Genomic DNA, 23,715 nt, shown 5'->3' with positions numbered 1-23,715 from the left:
CATATTTTATTGAATCTAATAAAATTTAAGAACGTATAGTATACGATCATATTCTTTTTCCGATAGAAAGCTCACGGCGAACTGTGCCAAAGTTACATGTTTTACGTACAATTTATATGTAACCGTACTAGTGTTGTGGCCAAAGAATTCGAATTTGCATTTCGTCACGACAAGTAAGATTTCATTGATTTTTGGTGGATAGTTTTTTTTATAAACATACCATTTGCCAAAACAATGTGTAATTAAAAGTATTTATTATACATACTATCGTATGTTTAACTTACCTGAATAGGTGATGAGCTTGAGTTGCTAAAAGAATATCTTGAATCAGCGTCGTCAGATTCTACTCGACCCCACATCGACCTGAAAGAGTATTAAATTAATATATCCTCGTATTTGGGTGATTTTATATATATTTTTTTTATTGAATCAGGTATTTAGTTTTATTACTTATTATGTAGTTTATTTTTACTCAAAGATACGTCTCATACTCATATATATATATATCGGTGCGATACAGTAATATGAAAAGCTATATTTAAAATTATGACAAGTATTTATTATTGAAGGGAATTCACAAAAGATATTCAATTAAAACTATATTGAGATAAGTACATAATATATTATTTAACTTACGAATATGAATGATTTCTATCAGCCCCTTCTCCTTCGCCTCGCGTGAGCGTAAGAGACAGTGGCGGCTCGTCATCATCGAATTGTTTTTCCTAAGTGAAGAAAGACAGAAGATTAAAAAAAATATTATTTAAAAGATCGCTCATGCAAAGAATTAATACCTCAATTTTTCGGTTAATTGTTTTATTTAAATGATGTAGATATATAAAAAAAATACTAAATATACAGGTAATGTAATGTTAAAAGTTTAGTTTTTACACAAATATAAATTTTTAGAGTTATTTAATTTATTCTAAAAATAAGAAAATATTTTCAAAAATTCGCTAGGTGGGTGTAATTAATAAGATTGAAACTACATTTGGTTAGAGGATACTATGTATAAATATTCAATTGAGATTCGCAAATGTTTTTTCAAAACATAATGGAAAACCATATTTTGAATTTAAATAGTTACCACTACATGATTGAAATCATGTAACTTATCATTGTATAATGTAATTGTGGCTTGTTGGGAGAAAATACCGAATTTAGGAGGACTATCTTGGCCTTGCTCGCTCGCTTAGTCTTTAGGTTTTTTGTAATGAATTTCTTTTTTGCACTCATTTTAGAGCCCAGGTCATTAATTTAAGCCATCAAACACTAAAATAAGTTTACTTGTTTTTGTATAATTGCAGGGTTGAAAGCCTATAGGGTCTAACTGCCAAAAAAATCCATAACAAGTTTTTGACTTCAATACAATCTATATGGGAAGCCTAATGATATTCTGAAGGGTCTTAGTTCCTAATTATAGGTACAATTTTTGTCACATATACATTGGAATATGTGCGGGGTATACGTGCCCTTACATACCCCTATACATAGAACATTTCAATATTGTCCATGTTTAAATATTTTATTCTTACTTTGTTTATTTTATCTTTAGAATTATGTTAACTAATCAAATTATTTTAATAATGTTCTTCTGTAACTTTGTAAAAATAAGTTGTTAGTTTACATATATGTATGGTCTTATTCTTTTTTTTTTTTTGTTATATCTCAGTTTCACATTTGGTACTTAGACCATCTAGACTTTCAACCCTTCAATTTTATTTCAAATAGGTTTAATAGTGATTTTATATTTGTAATTTTGATTGATTTATGTTATTTTTCAATGTGTATTTGATCCAGTGCAAGGACCCAATGGGTTGAGCGAGTTGTTAATAACTATTATTCGTAAATTTGTCAGTTCATACAACATTCACTCTGCGGAGGTACATATGCGTGGCTTAGGATCAAACATTTTAATTTAAGCTATATAGTTTTGCCTATTATGACAGCCAGCTGGTGCGACTCGGCGCAACGGCCGGTGGGTGAGCATAACCACACACAATTCTTGTAGACAGTATAATATCTGGATTTGATGAGAAATAGCGGTAGTAATAAGGCGAAGTAAGATATGCACGAGGGTAAGAGAAATCACAGTGCATAAAAAAACATCGTTGATGGGCCGTTGCGTCGAGTTGCAGCGACTGGCTGGCATAATGGTCGCGCAGAATAAAATACAGAGATTTTTTTATAAGGTGCTACTTCACAGTAAATATGCTGTATAGTGTTATCTCATTTAAATAATTTTGTTATACTTATGATTTTTAAACCGATAAATTCAAGATCAAAGCAAGAAAATAATAAGATAAATAATAATATGCAAACTTACCTTTTTGAAGAAGTAGAAACGGTTAAGTTAGAAGAAAATAAACAGACAGTTAGTTAGGAGTGTTAATAATTTAAATTATTAATAAATTAAAATGGATTATTTTGGATTCTGTATTAAAAGCATTGTTACCATGCAAGCATAAACAATTTTTCTACATCTATGCGTTTACTGATAGAATCTTTTTAACTCTAATATAAAACTATGCATAGAAGTAGAGAAAATGCTTGGATTAGTAAAGTATGAAATTTAACAGTTTATTTTAACAATATTAGCAATATGCATTTGTGATGGAAAAAGCAAACTTGTCCCTAATTTAGCTTGAGGTAAAGTGCAGTGCTACTTTAGTGATAGAAATCTAGTGAAATAATATTGAAAATATAATTTAATAAAATGTAGGTACTGAAAATGAACATTTAAAAAAAATCAAAAATTAAATTACCTAACTGATTCAAAAATAACTTTATGAAAAGAGCTTTTGTAGAAGACTTTCATCCTGATATTATATGTTTTTTATGACTATTTTTGTCATTGAATTGTAGTTTGATTTTGAGTTTTCTCAAATGAACAAGAGACATTTAGGAATAATTCATATATTTATAATTTCTGATTTAATTTACAAAATACTTACTTATAGATTTTTCTAGAAAATAAAAATACCTTTGTGTAACATTTAGTCATTTAAATAGTTGATAAAAAAATCGATATTGTGATCATTCATTATAATATATGAAATATTCAAAAAGTTATCAAATTAATCATAAAAACATATACCTAAGTCATTAGTGATAGCAAGAAAAATTAAATTTATGACGCACATTTTACGAGTATATAAAATATTGAATTAAAAAATATCTATTTGTCTTTGTATCGTTTTTATAAAGGTGTGTATTATTTGTAAACAACAAACGCGGGCTGTCAGTTGCAATCTGTCGAATTTGGTAATCGGTTTGTTCAACTTATGGTAGAGAGGCATTCGGTGTACGGCCACGGTCATTATTTAAAAAATCTCGATGAACCCAAATCATACGTTCCGTATGCCGCGTGGCTTACTGCCGTATGCGGTTTGGTTGGATGAACAGGGCAGGGCTTAAGTTTGAATTATCAGTAAATTACATATTTGGTATTCCGTCGCTAGATGGATATAATTAAACTATCTATAGTAGCACTGCACTTCGCCTGAAACTAGTAATTGAGGACTATTATAGTATTATAGATATAGAGTCATGTTAAACTATCTAGGTCTAACTCAAACGTGATTTTGGTAATAATGGCGTAAATTATGGTTAAATTAATAATTATGAAGCGACATCTGAGGAACGATCGCTGAGAGCGTTTCTTCTTCTTGGGCTGACCTGTCCCACGTCGCGATCTGTTTCGCGTCGGGGCCGTTTGGCTCCTGGGGTACTCCCTGCTCCTGCGGCGCTGCCTACGCCACCTCCCTCCGAGTCCGATCTAGAACGATCTCCGCACGTAGAAGATATTCTGGAACACGAGTTACAGGTTATATTAATTTATTACAGTCGTATTTATAGATACAAAGTTGCTGTATCAATGAATTCGCATAATCGATTATAACCTTTTTGGCAATTTGGACATAACATTGCCATTTTTTAAATGAATCTATTATAATATAAGACATGTTGTTCAACACCATTTATTTTATGAAAACGGTAACTTTTGGAAGCAAACACTTACGTAATTATCGGTAAGTATGAAAAGTAAATATTTACATTGAAAAATTAATGAGAATATGTAAAACAATCCGCCTATTGAGGTCTACGATACGCGCGGCGTAAGCGTCGGCCTATAGCGTCGTGGGTCCCAGGTTTGAATCCTGGGTCTGGGAAGTATACATCATATTGTTTTTCAATTTGTGTATGAGTTATGGACAAATTACTAGACGAGAGTACGGTATGGACCTTTGGAGGCCCATATTATGATCTTATTAGGGCCGGACATGGTCGGGGGAAATTTAGATACAAAGATACTGTATCCATCATATTATTATTACATACAACTAATTAACCTTTGGGTTGTAAAATCGATTGCTACTCCCTTTGTGATAACGGTAATTTGTGGAAGTAATCACTTTAAATAATTCTCGGTAAGTATGAAAAGTAAATATTTACATTACAAGATTAATGAAAAGATATAAAATAATGATGTTTCTTTAGTATTACGATTGTTTTGTTGGTTGAAGTGAGATATTCAGAACTGGTCAGTTTTGATGGCGTTTCGGGTGTGGCCTGTGGGTAATCGTGTCCGGAAGCTTGTACGTATGCAATTCGCCGTATCACACTTCACCGAAAAATGTTCTATCGGAAAAATATGGTCGTATATTAAAGACCGTCCAACCTCTTTGGGTCGTATAGTACTGACATAAAATTAATGTCTAAATAAAACACAGTTCTTGTCGGTTTACACTTTACAGGAAGCCAGCAGCAAACAAAATGTAAAAATAGCTGATATACTAGATTATTTGTTAGGTTAGGTTAGGTTTTCATTCTTGAATTCATGAATTTTGCCTAAATCAGCTATGAAAATTGAATTAATGTTCATATTGAATCTAATAAAATTGGACACCGTATAATATACGGTCATCTCTTTCCGATAGAAAGCTCACGGTGAACTGTGCCAAGGTGACATGTTTTACGTCCAATTTACATGTAACTGTGGGTAATATAATCTTATGATAAGCAGGTTCATATATCAAACTATACATTTTATTATATATAATTAATTTAGTCCTCTGAGAGATATAGTTATTTTTTTTCTTTTATTTTGTTAACTGTCAATTCATGGTGGAGCTGCTTTGTATTGTTGTTTAATTTAATAAAACGCATTTTTTTTTGTAGTACTTATTCCACTTTTAATCAATAAATTAGGACCGGTTTCGTCCGCCTCAGAGGGACATTTTCAACTCAAAATGAATCAGCTCTATCATAATGTTGAAAATGTCCCTCTGAGGCAGACGAAACCAGTCCTAATTTATTGATTAAAAGTAGAATAAGTACTACAAAACAAAATTGCGTTTTGTTAAATTAAACAACAATAAGATATAGTTTAATATAATAAATGATTATACATTACTTACTGAGATTGTCCTTTGGAGTAGTGGAATCCTGACAGTCGAACAACTTGCCTTGCTAATGGAAAGAGTTCATCTCGTCGTGTCAGAAGAGCTGGCATTGCTCGACACATTTGTGCTGCTGCTTCGTTCACGGACACCTGGAAAACATTTCATTGAAACTTATCTCATTGTTTCCTACTTTAATTTTAGACATTTGATAATTAATTTATTTATCATTTGGCTAAGCCTTTCCCTGATAACTATCTTAGAAATAGAGAGCATCAGTTGTTTATTCTCCCAAGGTGCAGAACCAATCTGCTACTGGTAATGCCAATTGGTAGGGCGATAACTATGTTCAATCAAATTGCTTCGGGTGTTGATATATTCCACTTGCGAGAAAGTGAGTTTAGGTGGATGCTTTTTTATAGATTCTTAAAATAGGGTCTCCTTAGCAAACTCAGTGTACTTCTTTGAACTTCTATATATGTATAATTGTGTCGCTAGATTTCAAAATCAGCCACGTCCACCTTTAGGTATTTTTGACATTTTTGTGAATTGCTGAATAACTACTGCATTCTAACATTTCTGCATTATCGAGATGTGGAACTTATTCATTTTAAATATTCTATAATCGAAATAATATAAAATTTCACATTCGTGACTATGTACCTACTTGAGAAAACAAAAAAGCTGTTTTTCTCCTATTCATCCATTATGGACTTGGCTAATTTTGAAATCTAGCGACACAATTGTATATTCACTGCTTCTGTATGTTTATATTATATTCTCTTTTTATAATTTCATTTTTATCGCTTATATTACTTTTCTTCTTCTTTATAATAATGTTTCATGTCATGTTGTGAACATCTTAAACTTATAGTTTGTAATGTCCACAATATGTAACAAAATGAAATTGAATTAATTACCTCATGCAATGTCAGCGGTTTTTCTGGTTTTCTTTTACAATCAAATCTTCCATAGATGGCAGCATATTTTCTGATCTCATCCATTCTACGAGGATCATTCTCAGGCATTGCTATAACAGCTTCAAGATCTCTACACATCTTCTTCTTTGCGTTTTGGGGTCGTGGCTCTAATCGAGGTAAGTGCCGACTTATTCGTTCAGCTGCAGTAGCTAGCCTGCGCACATGGGCTTCTGGTAAACTTGGTGGTAGAGATGTGCCCCCAGAAAGAACCGGAGATCTACTAACTGAAGATGGACTTGACCCAGAAGATGCAGGTAAAGCAGTTCTCCTGGAAGGTGACACTGATCTTGATGGATTTGAAATTGGAGCAATACTACCACCGCTTGTTGTCGTAGACGTTGGAGCGGCAGAAAGTCTGGAATCCGGTGCTTCTCTTGCAGGACTAGCATTAGTCAATGAACAATCAGAAGCGCAGTTACTTTCTGGTACTCCAGGGGAGAGACTATCTCTTGGATCAGGACTCGGCGCTGTATGTCGTGATATTGGTATCGGTTGTCGTAAGGCACAATTTCCTACATATGATGTGTCTGGTGCTCGAGGAGCTATAGGCACTTGAAAGATTGCTGGATTAGTCACCCATTCCTGGAGAGCTTTTTGAAGTCTCCTGACGTGGAGTGGCTTTGATGCCATTCCTACCAGTGCCATTATTTCTAAAAATTCTTCTTCACCTGCATCACATAGTTGCTGAACATCATCGCCACCTGGAATTATTTTATTGGTAAATTTAGTAAAGCACCGTGAAAGTTTATATAGTTTGTCGTAAATGAAATATAAATAATTCTGAAATGCTTGAATTTTAAATAAGTTTCTTATTGGTTTCTTTTCATGGTTTAGTGATGCATAAGAAAATCATTCAATTTATATTGAAACTTTTCATTAAGTCAGCGTGTCCCCCATGAATATAATATTTAAAACAGTTTATACTTTATAGATAATATTAAACGATTTGACATTATTAGTTTGGTTTAAGGTCAAATTACTTTAAATTTACACATAAATTGCCATGTCTCTCTTAATTTTTTCTCGCTGAATATTGGCAAATATGATTTATATTATGTATAAAATTCACAGAATTTTTTCAATGTTTTAATATCAAACATATATCAACTTTCAATCGCTAGTATGAATTCATATTTTTTTTTATTTTTAGAGAAATCAGTTATCTTATATTACTATATTAGTATCAAAAATTTAAAGAAAATATATTATACGATAAGCCGATAACTAACATATCAATGACTTCTTTTATCATGCTAGGAAGAGATGCGTTTACATCAAAATTGTGCACAAATTAGATCAATCCCCTTAACAGATTTTATGATTGTAATATCAAAAGAGCATACCCATTTCTAGTAGAGTGTCATAGTAAGCTAGAAGACTGGCGCGTTGTAATACTCTGTATAACTGGAGTTCAGCTTCGTTTCCTGGAGGAGCTGTTACTACCACTGAAAAATAAAACATTTTTTTTTAAATATCTATACAATGAGATTGCTATATTTTTGCAATATTACAGGGTGAAAATTTTGAAATAAGAATTTTATTGATTTTGTAATACATTTTTTACACTAACCACCCTACCAAAAAATATTTCTTAAGAATAGTTTAAGCAAGTCGACACAATTCTGACATTATTAGATACATTTTATACATCCGCTACAATATAATAATCAAGGAAAGACAACTAGATACTTTAAATATAATAAAAATTGGCACATATTCAAGTAACAGAGTCTACTTAACATTAACCATATTTTACTGTCGATATTTACATTTTAAATTAAGCGGCTCGTAGGGATCAAAAAAATTCGTGCGTGTATGGCTTGGCAAAGATTTTAATACATTTTATTTACCCTCTAATAGCAATACGAATAAGCGAACGTCACTGTTTTCTACATTGGTATATGTGTAAATAAAAAAAATGGCGGATATGCTATTGTCGATTAGAGTCACAAAGGAAATTTGCATATTATAAAATAGCAGTGGGTCTAAATTTAAAAAAAAACTTGTCAGATGAATTTTTCAGTTAGGGTCTTTCTCTTTACCCTTCCGTGGGGGGAAGAAATCAAAACCAGTATGTAGGTAAATAATAATAGAGATAAAATGTTTTTATAGGTAATTTTTACGTGCCTACTATGATGTTTATAAAAATAACCGTCATTCTCAAGATATGGTATAGTCAATTTAAATATTTTTTTACCAGTCGGTAAAATATTTTTTAAATTGCAGATAATATTGAGTACAATTATTTTTCGATTGCTTTTTATTAACAATGAATTTATAAAAAATAATGTAGGTATTATAAATCGCATAACATTTTTAAGGTAGGCATATAAATCTATTAAAATATCTTTTATTGTGTTAACTGTCAATTCATAGTGGAACTGCATTTGATATTGATTAATTTAATAAACGCATTTTTTTAGTACTAAGTCCAGATTTATTAAATAATAAAAGTGGAATAAGCAAAAGTGGAATAAAAAAATCCGTTTTATTAAATTAATCAATAATATGAAAATATCATTTTTACTAATATACCTACATTTATATGAGATTTTATTTATAATATATATTATGGGTTTATAATGCACCTGCTTCTAATTATTAATTTTTCAACGCACTACGTAAAACGTTTTTTTGTTTTGTTTTTAAATCAAGTTTATATTCAGGACTGAAATATATTTACTTATAGACAAAATAATATAAGATTTGTTGTTTTTAAAATACATTATTCCGAAAAACAGAACTATGAATCATCAAAGTGATCGAGTGAAACTGTTTTGTTCTTTTGCCTCTTTTAAATTAAGTTACTTCAAAATTGACCACTCATTGGATAATCGTATTATTTTCTTAGATTGCCTGTCTACTCTGCGTATAATATACTTTTTATGTTTTTCAGTACCTATTTTATTTTTCACTCTCTTTAGTACTTTAGTAATTATGTTTTGTGTGTCAGTCTGTTATTGGGACCATCACTTATTATTTTTATTGACCTAAATCTAAACAAATAAAAAACTTCAAAATCAAAACTCACATCTTTTGCTTTTAGGGCGATAGCTATATCTATTAAACAACTGATCCAAACATTCTTCTTACGAATAATTATTACTAATGACTACGATGTCTGACGTCTTGTGCTTGCAAATAAATTGATATTTTTGTATTGAAAATTTTATTGTACAAACAGTAAAGTTACAGAATGGTAGTATATTGGATAGATCGTGAAAGACTTGGGTTCGAATACCATTCAGACCATTTTTTTCTGGAATTAATATTTATATGTATAGATTGTAGAATTTATACTCTGGACTATTATGAGTAACTTAATAATAAAAATAATGCTTAACTTTGAAAACAAATTATAAATTTTTACAAAATTCTTTCAATGTATTTCTTTCAAAGTACCTAAATAGTATTTTTTTCTTGAAATAGACCGTTTGGAATAAATTTATCACTGTAATTTAATGCTGGATGCTTTTAATGCAAGTATATAATATGCGTTGGGGAGAAGCATCTGCAGATTTTAATAATAGGGGTTGATATTAAATAAGCTCCCCATTGAATAGGGCACAGGTAAAAAAGGCAGTTATTCAAGGGTTGAAATACCTTTAACGTACTTTTCATTTGTCAAAACTCGTATCCCCAAAATCGACTCCACCAACCGTGAGATAGGTAAAATTTTTATCAAACATAAAAAAGGTCTGGGGTGGTGACGTATTGTATATAGAAAAAAAAGTTGAGGGGTGAGTTGCGCTAAACTCCACCTTTTCATATAAAAACTATTGTTAAAAAAATCTGGATACGCCTTCAATCTATTTTACCTGATCGATAAAGTTTTATTGATACTTCACAACAAAAGCTTTGAATTCACATGTTGCTGTTCTTATAAAAAAACATAATATACCCACCTAATATGCACTGAGTATATATATATTTGTAAGTGGTTAGTTATCTATTGATTAGAGACAGTTGAGTGCTTTAAAATTATTAGACATATATTTTGACACTTTTTGGCTCGACTGAAATAAAAATGATTGAGTTACATCCAAAATATAACATGAATTAGTTTTGTCGGCATAGAAATAATTTGGTACACGTCGGTTATGGGGAATACAGCGGCAAACATATTTTGAAAATAGCCGATATAAAGGATTATTTATTTTTATATTCATAATAGTTTGGTTTGGCATGGTATAACATGGCAAATATATGACAACTAGCATCGGAATTAGGGGTGGGCATTGAAAAGTCATGTTGATAAATCCTGGTATGAGAAATATCTTATTTGTATTTATATGTAGTACCTAGATATCAATTTTAATAATAATTAGCCGGATTACTTAGTTTTGCACGAGATCGCTTCGTTGATCGTGATACATTTATATTACTTAACAAAACAATAACAACATTATACAATATTAAAATATCTGTATCTAGGACACGAGACTTGTCGAATTGAAAATAATTCTGACAGCCAAGCCAAACAAAAGAAATTAAAATTGAATCCAAAATAATTACAAGATAAAAAGAACTTGTTATATACCTACAACGTTTGTTGAATCATATAAACTTGACTTGACTAGCTTAAACGATCAAAAAAAATGTATTTGATAGAAATAATACTGAAATGTCATTTTGACACTCATATTGATTTCCATAGTAACGCACGTATATATTAATAATTGCCTAGCAACCAATAACAGTGGATTGGATTACGGATTTCTTCCGAAATAACTTTTCATGAAAAACAGAATTAACTGAAAATGAATTTAATTCTACATAAAGATGGCTAAAAGTATTAAAAAAATGCATTGGCATCGTGTTCTGATATATTCTAAAAGTTTCAAATGTCTAGCTAGTCGGGAAGTTAATTAAAAATCGATTGTAAGATTTATACCGGACAAACAACCACCGGACAAATAAGAATACGACCTAATAAAAACGTTGTAATATGCAAACTTTATCTCTCATAAATTCAAAATTGGAATTGGCGGAAAAGATGCTCATAATTTGAACAAACAAACTTTTTATTATTTTTTAAAATTATGTAGATAATATTATGTATGTCCGTAGAGGTCAAGTAGGTAGGAAAACGAAATTAAACAAACATATTATTTTAACTTTAATATTTATATAGGTAGATAGATGTCACAATCAATAGATTATTGAATTACTTCAAGTTGAAATATAAGCAAGTAATTTTAAAATTCTAGCAATTAGGTATTATTAAATTATATATTTACCTATATTGTATAAAATAAAACAAAATTATTTAATCTACATATCTAATAATAATGTGTACGTTGTAGATATTTTTAGCAATGCATTATGTAGTTTGTTTTTAAAAATCTATTTTAATGTTGTTGTTTTCTATTTTATTTCTTTTCTTTAAAATTATTTTTTGCTTTGTTTTTTTTTGTCTACTAAGTTGATTTATCTGTAATTTTTATTCTAAATGTCATGTTGTAAACGTCTTGAATTAATAACTTGTCATGTTCTCAATGTGTCTTTTTAAAATAAATAAATAAATGACGGCGCAACTATACTGCGAATTATTGATCTGAAAATATTAACAATATGTATAATACATATTTATTGCACGTATGTATATATATTTAAGACACATATATGTATATATTATAATATTACATATATATCACTAGCTGGGGTCAATCTACTGCTGGATGAAGGTATCCCTTAACTGCGGCCACGTATTTTTACCAGGTGATTTCAGGAGTTTGTCGATTTAGCGGGCTTGTTTAGTGCTTCTATCACATTGCGTAATCTTGTATCTATTGGTTTATTTTGTTGTCTTTCCACGTCAATCCAAATATCCATAATTTATCATTTTATAACGAAAGTCTATTTAATTAAAGGGTTATTTGTTTATGAAAAAAATAAGATCGCACGGCCATTTTTACAATATTCTCACGTTTTTCGATGACTGTATAAAAAACCTATCATTTTAAAATGCTTGTGGATTACATCTTTTAAATTTCCTAGCAAAAAAATGTTCACAACAATTCATAATATAGGTACGCATTAAAAAAACCCTTCATGAATATTTAAAAAAAAGTTGTGAAAAAACAAAACGCGCTGATTAAAAAAATGCGTTGATATGCGAGCCGTTCAGTACCTCTAATATTACGAGGAAGACATTTGAATATTGAAACGAGGGGAATAATTTATTTGAAGCAATCTGGACAAGTTTCCTATCACCTGTACCGACTACCCCATGCACGGCATTCATTAAATAGGGGAAGACCGGTCAAAAAAACTCAGGTAAGACAAAAAAATACGAATACGCACTGGGTACTATCATTATGAGAAACTCGTCTTGGCCGCTTCAAAATCAGAAGTTGCTTGATAATATTTAATTTTTTGGAGGCAAAAAAAGTCTAAGAGGGATTTTTTGCTCATATACTAAGTTTTTTTAGAGAGTACCTTCATACAACCCTTTCGTGGGAATTATACTCCCGATGCCTATGGTATTATAAAATATATATTTTTTGTCTTTTCTGACGGTCCTTCTCATTTGAATAATTTTGGCTGAGATCTTAAAAAGAAAAACAGACGTGGAATATTTTATCAATTAATATACGTACGTTTATCTTTTAAATTGACAATATACCTACGTATTTAAATTGTTGGTGTCGATCGTTTTATTTATGTATTTACTTTATTTATATTTTATTATTAATTATATAATATTTAATTAGGTATTTTCATTATCATATTAATATTTTCATATAATCATTAATAAATATTAATATCTGGTACAAACATTATATTTTTGCTTTATATATATATATCATATTTATATTTTACAAATTGTATTTAATTATAAACAATTGCTTTTTTATAAATTTTAATATATTGTAAGTAGAAAAAAGTTTTCTTTCTACTCATTATGATTTTATTATAAAAATTAAAATATTAAAACTTAATTTTTTAATCAAAATTATTTCTATTCAAAATTAATTCTACAAGAATTACATTCTAAAATTATCATTAGAGATTTTGATTTTTTATTACTTGAGACTGTTTGATTGTTTATTATCGTTTTTGTATTTTAGGTATTCATAGTGTCTTTCTTCCCTTAATTCTATCTTACCTTATCTCTTGAGAATGTACTAAGCAACGCGCCCGAAACGTCGATGAAAGAAAGAGGAAGTAATATAACTTTCATTTACTTAATTGATTTTTTTTTCTAGAAATTAACAATAAGAAAATACGAAAATGAAATTAGTCAGACCCAAAATGTACTTAAATAAAAAATACCTCAGTATGAAAGCATACCAACAATCTTTTTACGAGAGTTGGTAATCTGCCATTCGCTCAAGTTATTGGGTATATACTTTTTATCCAAATCTGAATGTTTTTGATGTGAAGTCGATAGATTTTATTCTCCCAAGCGATGCACTTACGAGGTACAAAATTTTTATTTTAAAAATCCTGACTATCTGGATCAGTGAGTGTGGATTCTATTCCCGCCTTTGGCAAAAATCAAATATTGTTTTTTCAATGTGTGTTTGATCTAGATCCAGATGAAGGATGGAGAAGTTGTTGTTTTATAAATTCTTAAAATAGGGTCCGCTTAGCATATTCGGTGTGCTTCCATGCTTTACAATTTATATATTTTTTTTGTAATTTTTATACCTTTTACTTTACTTTTCATACTGTTTTTGTAATACTGCATATATTTATTTCTTATCTACACTGTTTCTTTGTTTTTAAATGTCATGTTGTGAACGTTGCCACGTCTTAAATTTATTATTTGTAATGTTCGTAGTAGGTAAATTTATTGGTGTATTGCTTATCTGGTCTTTTTATAAATATTGAATATAACCAACTAATACAATAATATACTATCGACCGAAGGTGCTTGATGGAGTTTGAATTTAAATTCTAATGGATTTAAGTTTTGTACTATTCCATTTAAGTCGTTTTTTGCGACCCAGGTTTCGCCTTTCGGTATCATCAGGCACTCACCAAACTGACACCGAATACTATTAAATTACTATAACTTATAATCAATAATAAAGTAGGTGAAAACTTATCAACTACCTATTAAGTCAAGGGTCACAATAAAAAATTATAACAAACAAATTATGAATATCGTAATGGATTTTTGGGTTTTCACCGTGTGTCCTCCTTTCTTCTGTCCTCGACGATTTAGGCTCGTTGCAGAGGCCATTATCAAGAGATAATATGACCTCTTGATAATGACCTCTGCAATGAGCCCGTAACGTCGAGGAAAGAAGGAAGAAAGACACACGGTGGAAACCAAAAAATCCACTACGATAAAGAACAACTGTGAAAGCCTAAAACATTATATAAATTGTGAATAGTTAAAGTGTTTGTAACAAAACCTTTTGCCTTATCAATAGTAAATATTACACCCGATAAGTGTATAAAAATCGTCAAAACCTAATAATAGATCATTACTAATTATAAACAATAAAAACTCTTAACTCAAGAGGTGTAAAATCATCCATTCTGGGAACAATGGTCACTAAAATGGAGTTAACTAATGAGATATATCTGTGATACTAATAACTTTTAAAGACTGACTAAAAAACGACTCAAATGGAATAATACACAACTTAAATCCATTCGAATTTAATACAATAATAATTATTTAGTATGCGAGACATCCTTGCTTTAAAAATTAACATTTCTCCACAAGAACACTGCTAATTCCTTTTTAACACATCGTTTTTGTATTCCGATCATTGTGTGAATATTCTCTTCTAGTATTATTCTATAGAAATCACGAAGGCAAGGTTACTTGCTTGCCTACTTAATGCAAATAAGTCGCAATATTTGATCACTTGATGAGATGCCGTGCCACACCCCGAAAACAACCGACTCGCTCGTCTGAGAGCCTGATACTTTTTTTTTTTAAATCGCAGTGCAAGAATTATATCGCAAATAATATTTAGAGTGGCACTATGCATTTTTTGATGAATACCTTTCGTAATAATTAGGTGTGCAGTATTTAATTTTGTTTGGCGTATTCCGCCCAGGTGATATTTGAATACCTTTGGTAGAGAATGAAAAAAATAATATTCCCACCACGGTGTTGTACTGTTTTTTTTTTATCTTATCGAATGAATAGACACTGTCTTTGAATATTATGGGATGCTAAAAAAATTATGTATATTTGAATGATTCATACATTTCTAATTAATTAGCAGGCAATGAAACGACGTCTATATTAGTACAAAATCTGTAGGTGGTAGTTTCCATTTAAAAAAAAAAACTAATAAACGTTATACATATATTATAGTTATTTAAGTTTCATTATTGTTTGGAGATATATACTTAAGTGAATAGAAGCATTTGTTTTTTTCATTTATGTTGGAAACATATTATATATGTAATATATGACATTTGTAATTTAAAATTCTAATGGATTTAAGTTTTGTACTATTCCATTTGAGTCGTTTTTTGCGTTGTGTCCTTTCATCTTCAGGAAAGATACCGAAAGGCGAAACCCAGGTCACAAAAACGACTCAAATGGAATAGTACAAAACTTAAATCCATTAGAATTTCAATTCAAATTCCATCAAGTACCTTCGGTCGATAATATTAATATTAATTTATAATTTTGTTAAAATAAATTAAAACAAAAACAATTAAATTTACCCTTAATGTAGATAAGACAAATCATAAATAACGAAAAATGTAATATAGCATAGAAACGTGTATGTTGGGTATAATGCATAACTACAAAATAAACTAACGGATAATGAGGTAAATGAGAGTACATGATGTGAAGGAGGTCGCCAAGCAGATGAAATAACTGGACATATCGATCGGTGAGTGGACAACAGTTGTAAAAATGAAATATAGGCGAAGAACCAGCGACTGATAAGAGTGGAAGGGTGGGGAGACATTCATCCGGCAGTTAAATTGCCATCTTAAAGTGTCTGAGGTGTGGAGATTATCTTAACACGGTTTGGATTATGACAATATGAGAAATGGTTGTTAGTAATGCGGGAAACTATAAATAATGGAACGATACGTGAATTTTGCGAACACTGGATTCAAATAGGCGATTCTCCGATATCGAAGCGGGCGTTATATTCATTAGGTAGGTACTCCATGAATATAGTAAGAAAATTTATGATAATGTTCTTTAATATAATAATTGTCATTGTGACACGACTTTTTTGGCCCGAGAATAAGTATGTAGTATTCTAGTAATACGGATTTAAAAAAAGGTATAAAATTATTTATAAAAGTATTATTTACATCACTTACAAGAGTATCATTTTGAAATTATAGTAAAATGATAAATCTTTATATGTATTTTAAATTTAGCAAAATAATTATTTATTTGGTAGTTATCACGTCCGTTATTCCATTAGCATTGTGTAAGCCTTTTATAATCACGTAAGTGTTTTTGTCTCGTCAGTTTGAGATATGAAAATATGGATTTAATACATTTTTACATTGTGAAAAAATAAATTTTATTTTAAAATTGTGTTCACCGTTCAGTGCGAAGGAGAAAATAAATAAGTAGGTACTTATACTTAATCAATAATAAATGTATGATTGAAATTTACAGTAGTAAAGAAATTTATTCGCCACATGAGTGCCAAAATACATAATAAAATTTGAAAACAGAATCTATTCACTCATAGACTATTAGTCGAGGGCATACGGCAGAAAAAAGGGGTACAAAACTTCTTCCTTTGATCGACTCACACGAAAGAAACTATTTTGCATAGCGCTTTCATGGCGTTTTTTTTCAGATCGCCCTTAAAATTTCGCGCAGGTCTCGCTAATCCCGATTATGTATGCAGATGAGCGGAGAGAAATCATTGTCTATGATAGACTACATAGCCATAAAACAGAATAATAATTATTGTGACCCTTAAGATTCAAAGCCGCGGGCTTTTAGGAGTATTGAAAAATAATGGTCTATTCATTTTTGAGAATAACTTATCGAGTTTTTTTTTTAAAACTAACGACGAAACAAAACAAAAATGTGTAGAGAATTTACGGTGAGAATGAAGATGGAATCGTTTTTGTTTTTGGCGAATAAAAAAATAATTTGCATGCGGCTTTCGCTTTTTTTAAACACGGTAAGTTTTTTTGTAGGATCTTAATTTTTTATGTCTGAGAATTTGAGTTTTGATGGGAAAGGATAAACTTCGCCGTGTCGATGCATATAATTTGCGATGTTTTGTCTTGTTTTTTATTACTGTATATTTTATGTATACTTAATATCAAAGATTTAATTATATTATATGTAGGTTATATGCTATGTTAACACTTAATATAGTTTTATTTAATTATAGGTAACACTTGTGGAATTTTAAATTTTAATTTAGATTTTGACATTCTTATTAAAAGTAAATCTATATATGTAATATATTTTCGATTCCGCGGTAAGAATTAATTTGTTAGATTAGTATGACATACTTAATTACTTTTTAAAATAAATAATATTGAAGTCATCAGAAATAAAATATATTAATATAAAATGGGAGTATTTAATTTAATTTTAAATGAAATAAGTGGTTCCAATGCAGTAAACCTTATAGTTTTTCGCTCATAGCCGAGAATATAGGCCTCCACGGCGTGAAGGTTATAATATTATTAATATAGCTTTTATGAGGAAAGGTTGTTAACTGTACTGTCAATCTGGGTCAAATACGCACTGAAGTAATAACATGTAATTTTTGGCGAGAGTGAATTTTTAACCCGCATCCACTACTTCAGAAACTCATGCCGCTACTGCACTGAGGACTTATATTTTATACTATACTATGTATTTATATAAAATTCTGTTTGCAGTAATGCAGTAAATGCAGTAAAAGATAATATTAATATATACTATTAATACTATCGACCGAGGGTACTTGAAGGAAATTGAATTAAAATTCTTATGTATTTAAGTTTTATACTATTTCATTTGAGTCGTTTTTTTGCGACCCGGGTTTTGCCTTTCGGAATCTTCAGGCACTATGAGCCCACACTAATGGCCAGTGTATTATTTAGATATACAGTGGTAAAAAAATATTAGAATTAATACATACGTTGTAAATGTTACTAAATGAAAATGAAAAGAATTAACTAGGTACTTTATTAACAAAGTACAAAATTACGAATATTTACAATAAATTTTAACAAATTATTGGTAATAAATGAATTGTTTTTTTGGTACTTAAGTAAATATAGAAGGTTCAGCGACCCGCTTGCAAGGTAGGGTGCATTTCAAATTATACACGTTGTTCAAGAATTCAATGGTACCTATAACAATATATTTTATTATGTTGATGATAAATTTTAAGTCGAATAAAAATAACGTTAATCGTTTAATCATACTTGGATCATTAGGTATATAACAAACCATATTAGATTGTTCAATTTATTGTCTTAAAGGTGTATTAGTCAGGTCAAACATATTTTATTTTTATATATTCACGTAAAATCATTTAAAATTACTTAATTAGCTTGTAGTCGCTCATATTTATTTATAATTTAAGTATTTTATCGTTCTTAATAAAAACAAAAAAAAATGTTATTCCTCTAAAATTAATAAAAAAACGAGATACAAATAAATTAGTAAGCTTGAGTTGATGCTTGAAAGCACATACTTAATCATTCCCAAATTCCCAATTCCAAATCAAGCTTCAATATTAGGACAATACATAAATAAAATTTGATATAAATAAAAAGGATTTCAAGTTATACACATTTATATTTTTTATAAAAATCGATGTTTTTTAAAATAGATATAAAAATATTAAAACTATGAAGTAGTCAAAAATCTCTTAAGTGATAGTCAGAAAACTTAATAAACTAAATTTTAATTATAAATATGACCATAAAATATATTGTTGTTTTTATTTAATAAAACGCAATTTTTTATAGTACTTATTCCACTTTAACTTTAATTAAAGTGGAATAAGTACTATAAAAAATTGCGTTTTATTAAATAAAAACAACAATACAATGCAGTTCCACCATGAATTGACAGTTAACAAAATAAAAGAAATCATAAAATATATGTAATAATAGGGTGCGATCCGATTCAACAAATTCACATTTTATTACATTTTTTACAATTGTAAGTTTATCTTTGACTTATTTTTCTTTTTAATGTTTTCAGATACATAAGTTGAAATTGTAAATTATCAAAAAAATGTCTCAAATTGCAAGCTTCGTATTTTTCCGCTAGGTGCTTCTTTGAAAAAGGCTCAGTGAAGACTTCGCCTTAACGCTAAACACATTTATATATCGAAATACAAAATGTCTAGAATAACTGTACGAAAAAATGCAGTTTGAAGAGTGTGGCATCCGTAAGGGTTTCATATATTTTTTATACTTTGGAATGTTAGATTCTGGAGAATCTGTGTACTTATTGAAAAAATATATGTAATATTTAAGTATACTTACTACTATATTCAAATAAATACAATACGTTTCCGTAATGTAATCATAATTTAAAACTTTACTGATTACTTTTAACCCATTGTTTTAAAGTTTAATAACAGAAAAATTTCCAAAAGTCACTATCAAAAAGTGGTACATAACGTAATTTTTCTACCACGGTGTAGTTTTTTCAAATGATGAGTCTTGTTTTGTGGTGAACATAATGCATGGCGTGACATGACTATGGTGACCATAAATATTTAAATACATTTCTGTACGTATTAACTTTTATATTATTAGTTATTCGTATGACATGGTACATAACATATGATCAGACAAAAGTAACGCAACCAGTATATTCTGTTAAGAATAAGAATTTTTGCTAACATCGGACGCCAACTATAATCATGTTAGTTATACAATCGATTTAATTTTTATGATATTATTTATTTTCATCGATTAAATTAAAATGGTCTTTTATTGGTGGATAACATAGTATTAGATTCAATTCGTATGAATCACAACCGAATCTATTGTAGACGATCAGCGCACTTATCCGGACAGTATTAGATGTGACTTAGAGTCTTTCTAGGTCAAAGTTTTTCTTGGATTTCTTTAATAGTTATAGTTCAATACGTAAGGCGCTGGTCTTTCATCCGGGAGCTCCGGGTTCGATTCCCTATGAGGTCACAATATATTTATGTGATTTTCTCAAAGCTTGAGTGTTAGTGATTGTTTCACTTATATTACTGTTTCACTACACTACCTACTGTTGTTGTTGGGCCACATGAACTACCGTAGTGTTAAATAATATATTATATATTTATTTATTCATTTACATACATTATTCATTCGAGCTTTATTACATCTTACATGAAATAATTATGTATTTTTATTGTGACTATTTAATTAAATATAAAAATAATAAAATTATTTGTGGAAAAAATGTATGGTTATAATACGGTTGGCCCAGTGTAGACAAAAAGAGAGCAGACAATATCCGAGCTTTTGGGCCATTGCATCGAGCTTTCCAGAGGTAGTAATAGTAATAGACCGAAGCAGGTGGGCGCGTACAATGTCACGGGGCGGATTAGGGCATAATAATAATACTTAATATGTATGTAGCTTTGACGAACGCCTAATACAAATACCTCATATTTGTTTTGAGTAGCAATATTCTGTGTTCATATTAAGATATTAATTTTTAATTGATGCAATGCATTTGCATACATACTTATCTACATTATTGAGATTTTACACAATATATAAACAAAAAAATATTTAAAAATGAATATGAAAACAGTTCAAGGTAATACATAATATTCAATATAATTTAATAAATTTCAGAATCGGTTTAATTTACTTCAGTTCAAGACATTCACAACCTTATTTCAGTTAAAAATTTGATTATATTTCTATTATAATATAACATGTTTTAATTATTAATACAATGGGTTTCAGTCAAGAATTTACACCATCAAAGTGATAAGAAATAATATTTATATTTATACCTATCAACATTATATTCTCATGCTTGTTCATAAACAAATCTACAGAAGTTTAAATAGATTATAACTATTGATTTCTAACTGATATGTCACAAACACGTGAATAAAAGATTTATTATTAAGACTTAATTAATAATAATTATTACTTTATGTTAGTATGTAATTATTTAGTAATGTACTAAGTAACTATTTTTAATTAAATATATGGAAACGGTTTAAGTGAATAGTAGGACTAATTTCTTAGTCACCAAAAAAAATTAAATCATAAATAATTATTATATATTACCTATAGGTACCCACCTATTTTTCGTGACAATTAATTGTGTTAAATAACGAAAGCGTTTTTCTTATAGCACGTGTATTATTCATTGAATAATAAAACAGTTTAATTAAAAAAATATATTTTTGTTCGAAATTATTCGGTTACGATAACTCAAATTGAAACTTTTAAAATTTGACCCTGCGTCATTTCTCACAGAAGGGTGCAACAAACCAGGAAGACGAATATAACCCATCTTCCGTGTTTTGTTATTGTAAAAAAATACGGCAAAGGGTTGAAATATCGTATTCCCTTTTTTATCACTTTCAGTTGCCAAACGAAAATCATCCCCCTGGCATCCATCCCTAAAGCTCAAAATTACAATTATATTTACACTAAACAATCACCGGTCTGTGTATCTACAGTGTTTTGTTTTGAAACGAAGTCTGGGTCAATAAAATAAAATAAATATCCAAATGTTTGACCCATGTCCGGCCAGTAGCAGAAAAAATATATTTATTGAGGGTTCGTTTACAAATGGTGTTTTAATGTTTTATCGCTTGAACAAGGGTGTATAATATATTAAGTATATTAAAATTTATGTTTCCGCTGAGTAAATGTCATGCTTCGTTTTATCAAAACTAGTCACATGAATAATGGTGGATTATAAGTCCAATATTAAGCTAAATGTGATGTTATGATATGGTGACCAAATGCATACCATATTGATATATAATTGTACTTAGTTACATATAATATATACATTTATAAATAATATGTTTAACGTTATAATATATTATATAACATACAATTAGAGTCTATTTCTTAGTATTTACCACGTATAAAAATGATTTAAAATATGTGTTTCGCTCACATGTTAAGCTTTATAAAATATAAAGCGTTTTTGATAATGTTCAGCAAATGAGCGAAATTGTTATGTGTGGTGAAACTTATTTTATGAATAATCATGAATAATCGGTTACCACCAAGTCTTGAAAATATTAATTTACTGAGTGCTTACGTAAGTTAATATTTTTTATAGTGTCTAAATTTGTCTCTTTGACCGAGTGGGATTCGAATTTAGAATTGCAAGTTTTTCACTATCCGGGAAAAAGCTCTAATTAATAAATTTTCAACCTAAGTATTTTCTACATCTCTGACAGTGGTGAAGACTCCATACTAGGCGATTATTGAAAACCACAGAACAGATAATAAATAGAATACCGATAGGCTATATTCAATACGCCGCATCTTGATGCAGGGTTTTGAATGTGTGAGTGTCCTACGAAAATGAAGCACGCTTTATGCAAGTGCAATAGTGTGTGTAATACACCAACATTAAATGAGCGTAAATGCATAAACCGAGAGCAGTTTTCAGTATTAGACGTAAAACGTATTCTTGACACGTGTGTAAGTTTAACTCGGATTCTTCCTTACTCGAGTCGGTTACCTGCTATCGCCTTACCCATTATGTATTTCAGTTTCCATTATTTCTGAGTTCCCTGTTTAAAACCTACCATCCTAATACATATAAAATATTATAAAATCAAATAACACAAAGACATTTCAAAGGTTAAAACAATCCAACAGAGTGGTTAAACGATTACTTTTGAAATATTGATATTCAATTTATTCATTTAAATTACATAAATGTAATATTATTCTCTGATAAGCTAGTTAAATGTATATTTCGTTTTATTTATGAATGTTTTATGTATTTTTAAATTTTTAGTATAAATGTCTGTTTGTTGTGCCTACATTCTTCACTAGTTGAAAATATCCCTCTGAGGCAAACGAAACCGGTCCAATTAATATTTAATGAAAGTGAAATAATTAGTAGGTACTATAAAATTGCGTTACTTATATTAAAATTAATAATTATGTACTTATATAATTTAATTTACATCTGATAAAGATCATTTTATTGTATTGTTTTATTATTATTATTATTGTTTACCTATTTTTTAATGATAATGTAATTTCTTTATTTTAATCTTTCTACCAATAATAAAAATAAGTTTGTGGAGTATTATTGATACATATATATAGTTTATGTTACTCACTATTACGCATTTTTACTAAATTGAAAGAAATACATTTAAAGTATTAGTTCCAACATAGTTGCGCCACTATAAAATACAGCCCCACAAAAAATTACCTGTCTAAAAAACAGTCTG

The 23,715-nt window shown here is 29.4% G+C and overlaps 1 protein-coding gene across 1 annotated transcript in view; it reads right to left on the bottom strand.

Annotated features, from left to right (window-relative positions):
* Positions 1-23,715, bottom strand: part of LOC147065734 (NGFI-A-binding protein homolog) — a 64,773-nt gene that overhangs the window by 1,901 nt on the left and 39,157 nt on the right. Inside the window, exons 3-8 of the mRNA XM_085957282.1 lie at positions 7,726-7,827; positions 6,323-7,083; positions 5,421-5,554; positions 3,679-3,808; positions 637-725; positions 285-363 (exon numbers count right to left, since the gene is read on the bottom strand). Coding sequence (XP_085813408.1) covers positions 285-363; positions 637-725; positions 3,679-3,808; positions 5,421-5,554; positions 6,323-7,083; positions 7,726-7,827 — 1,295 coding nt within the window. The remainder of the gene's footprint in view (positions 1-284; positions 364-636; positions 726-3,678; positions 3,809-5,420; positions 5,555-6,322; positions 7,084-7,725; positions 7,828-23,715) is intronic.

Source organism: Rhyacophila brunnea, unplaced genomic scaffold, assembly GCF_057557595.1.
Source record: "Rhyacophila brunnea isolate RB1 unplaced genomic scaffold, BYU_Rbru_1.0 scaffold_6, whole genome shotgun sequence".
Classification (NCBI taxonomy): domain Eukaryota; kingdom Metazoa; phylum Arthropoda; class Insecta; order Trichoptera; family Rhyacophilidae; genus Rhyacophila; species Rhyacophila brunnea.
The sequence above is the reverse complement of the archived record's forward strand: the minus strand, read 5'-3'. Positions and strand labels throughout refer to the sequence as shown.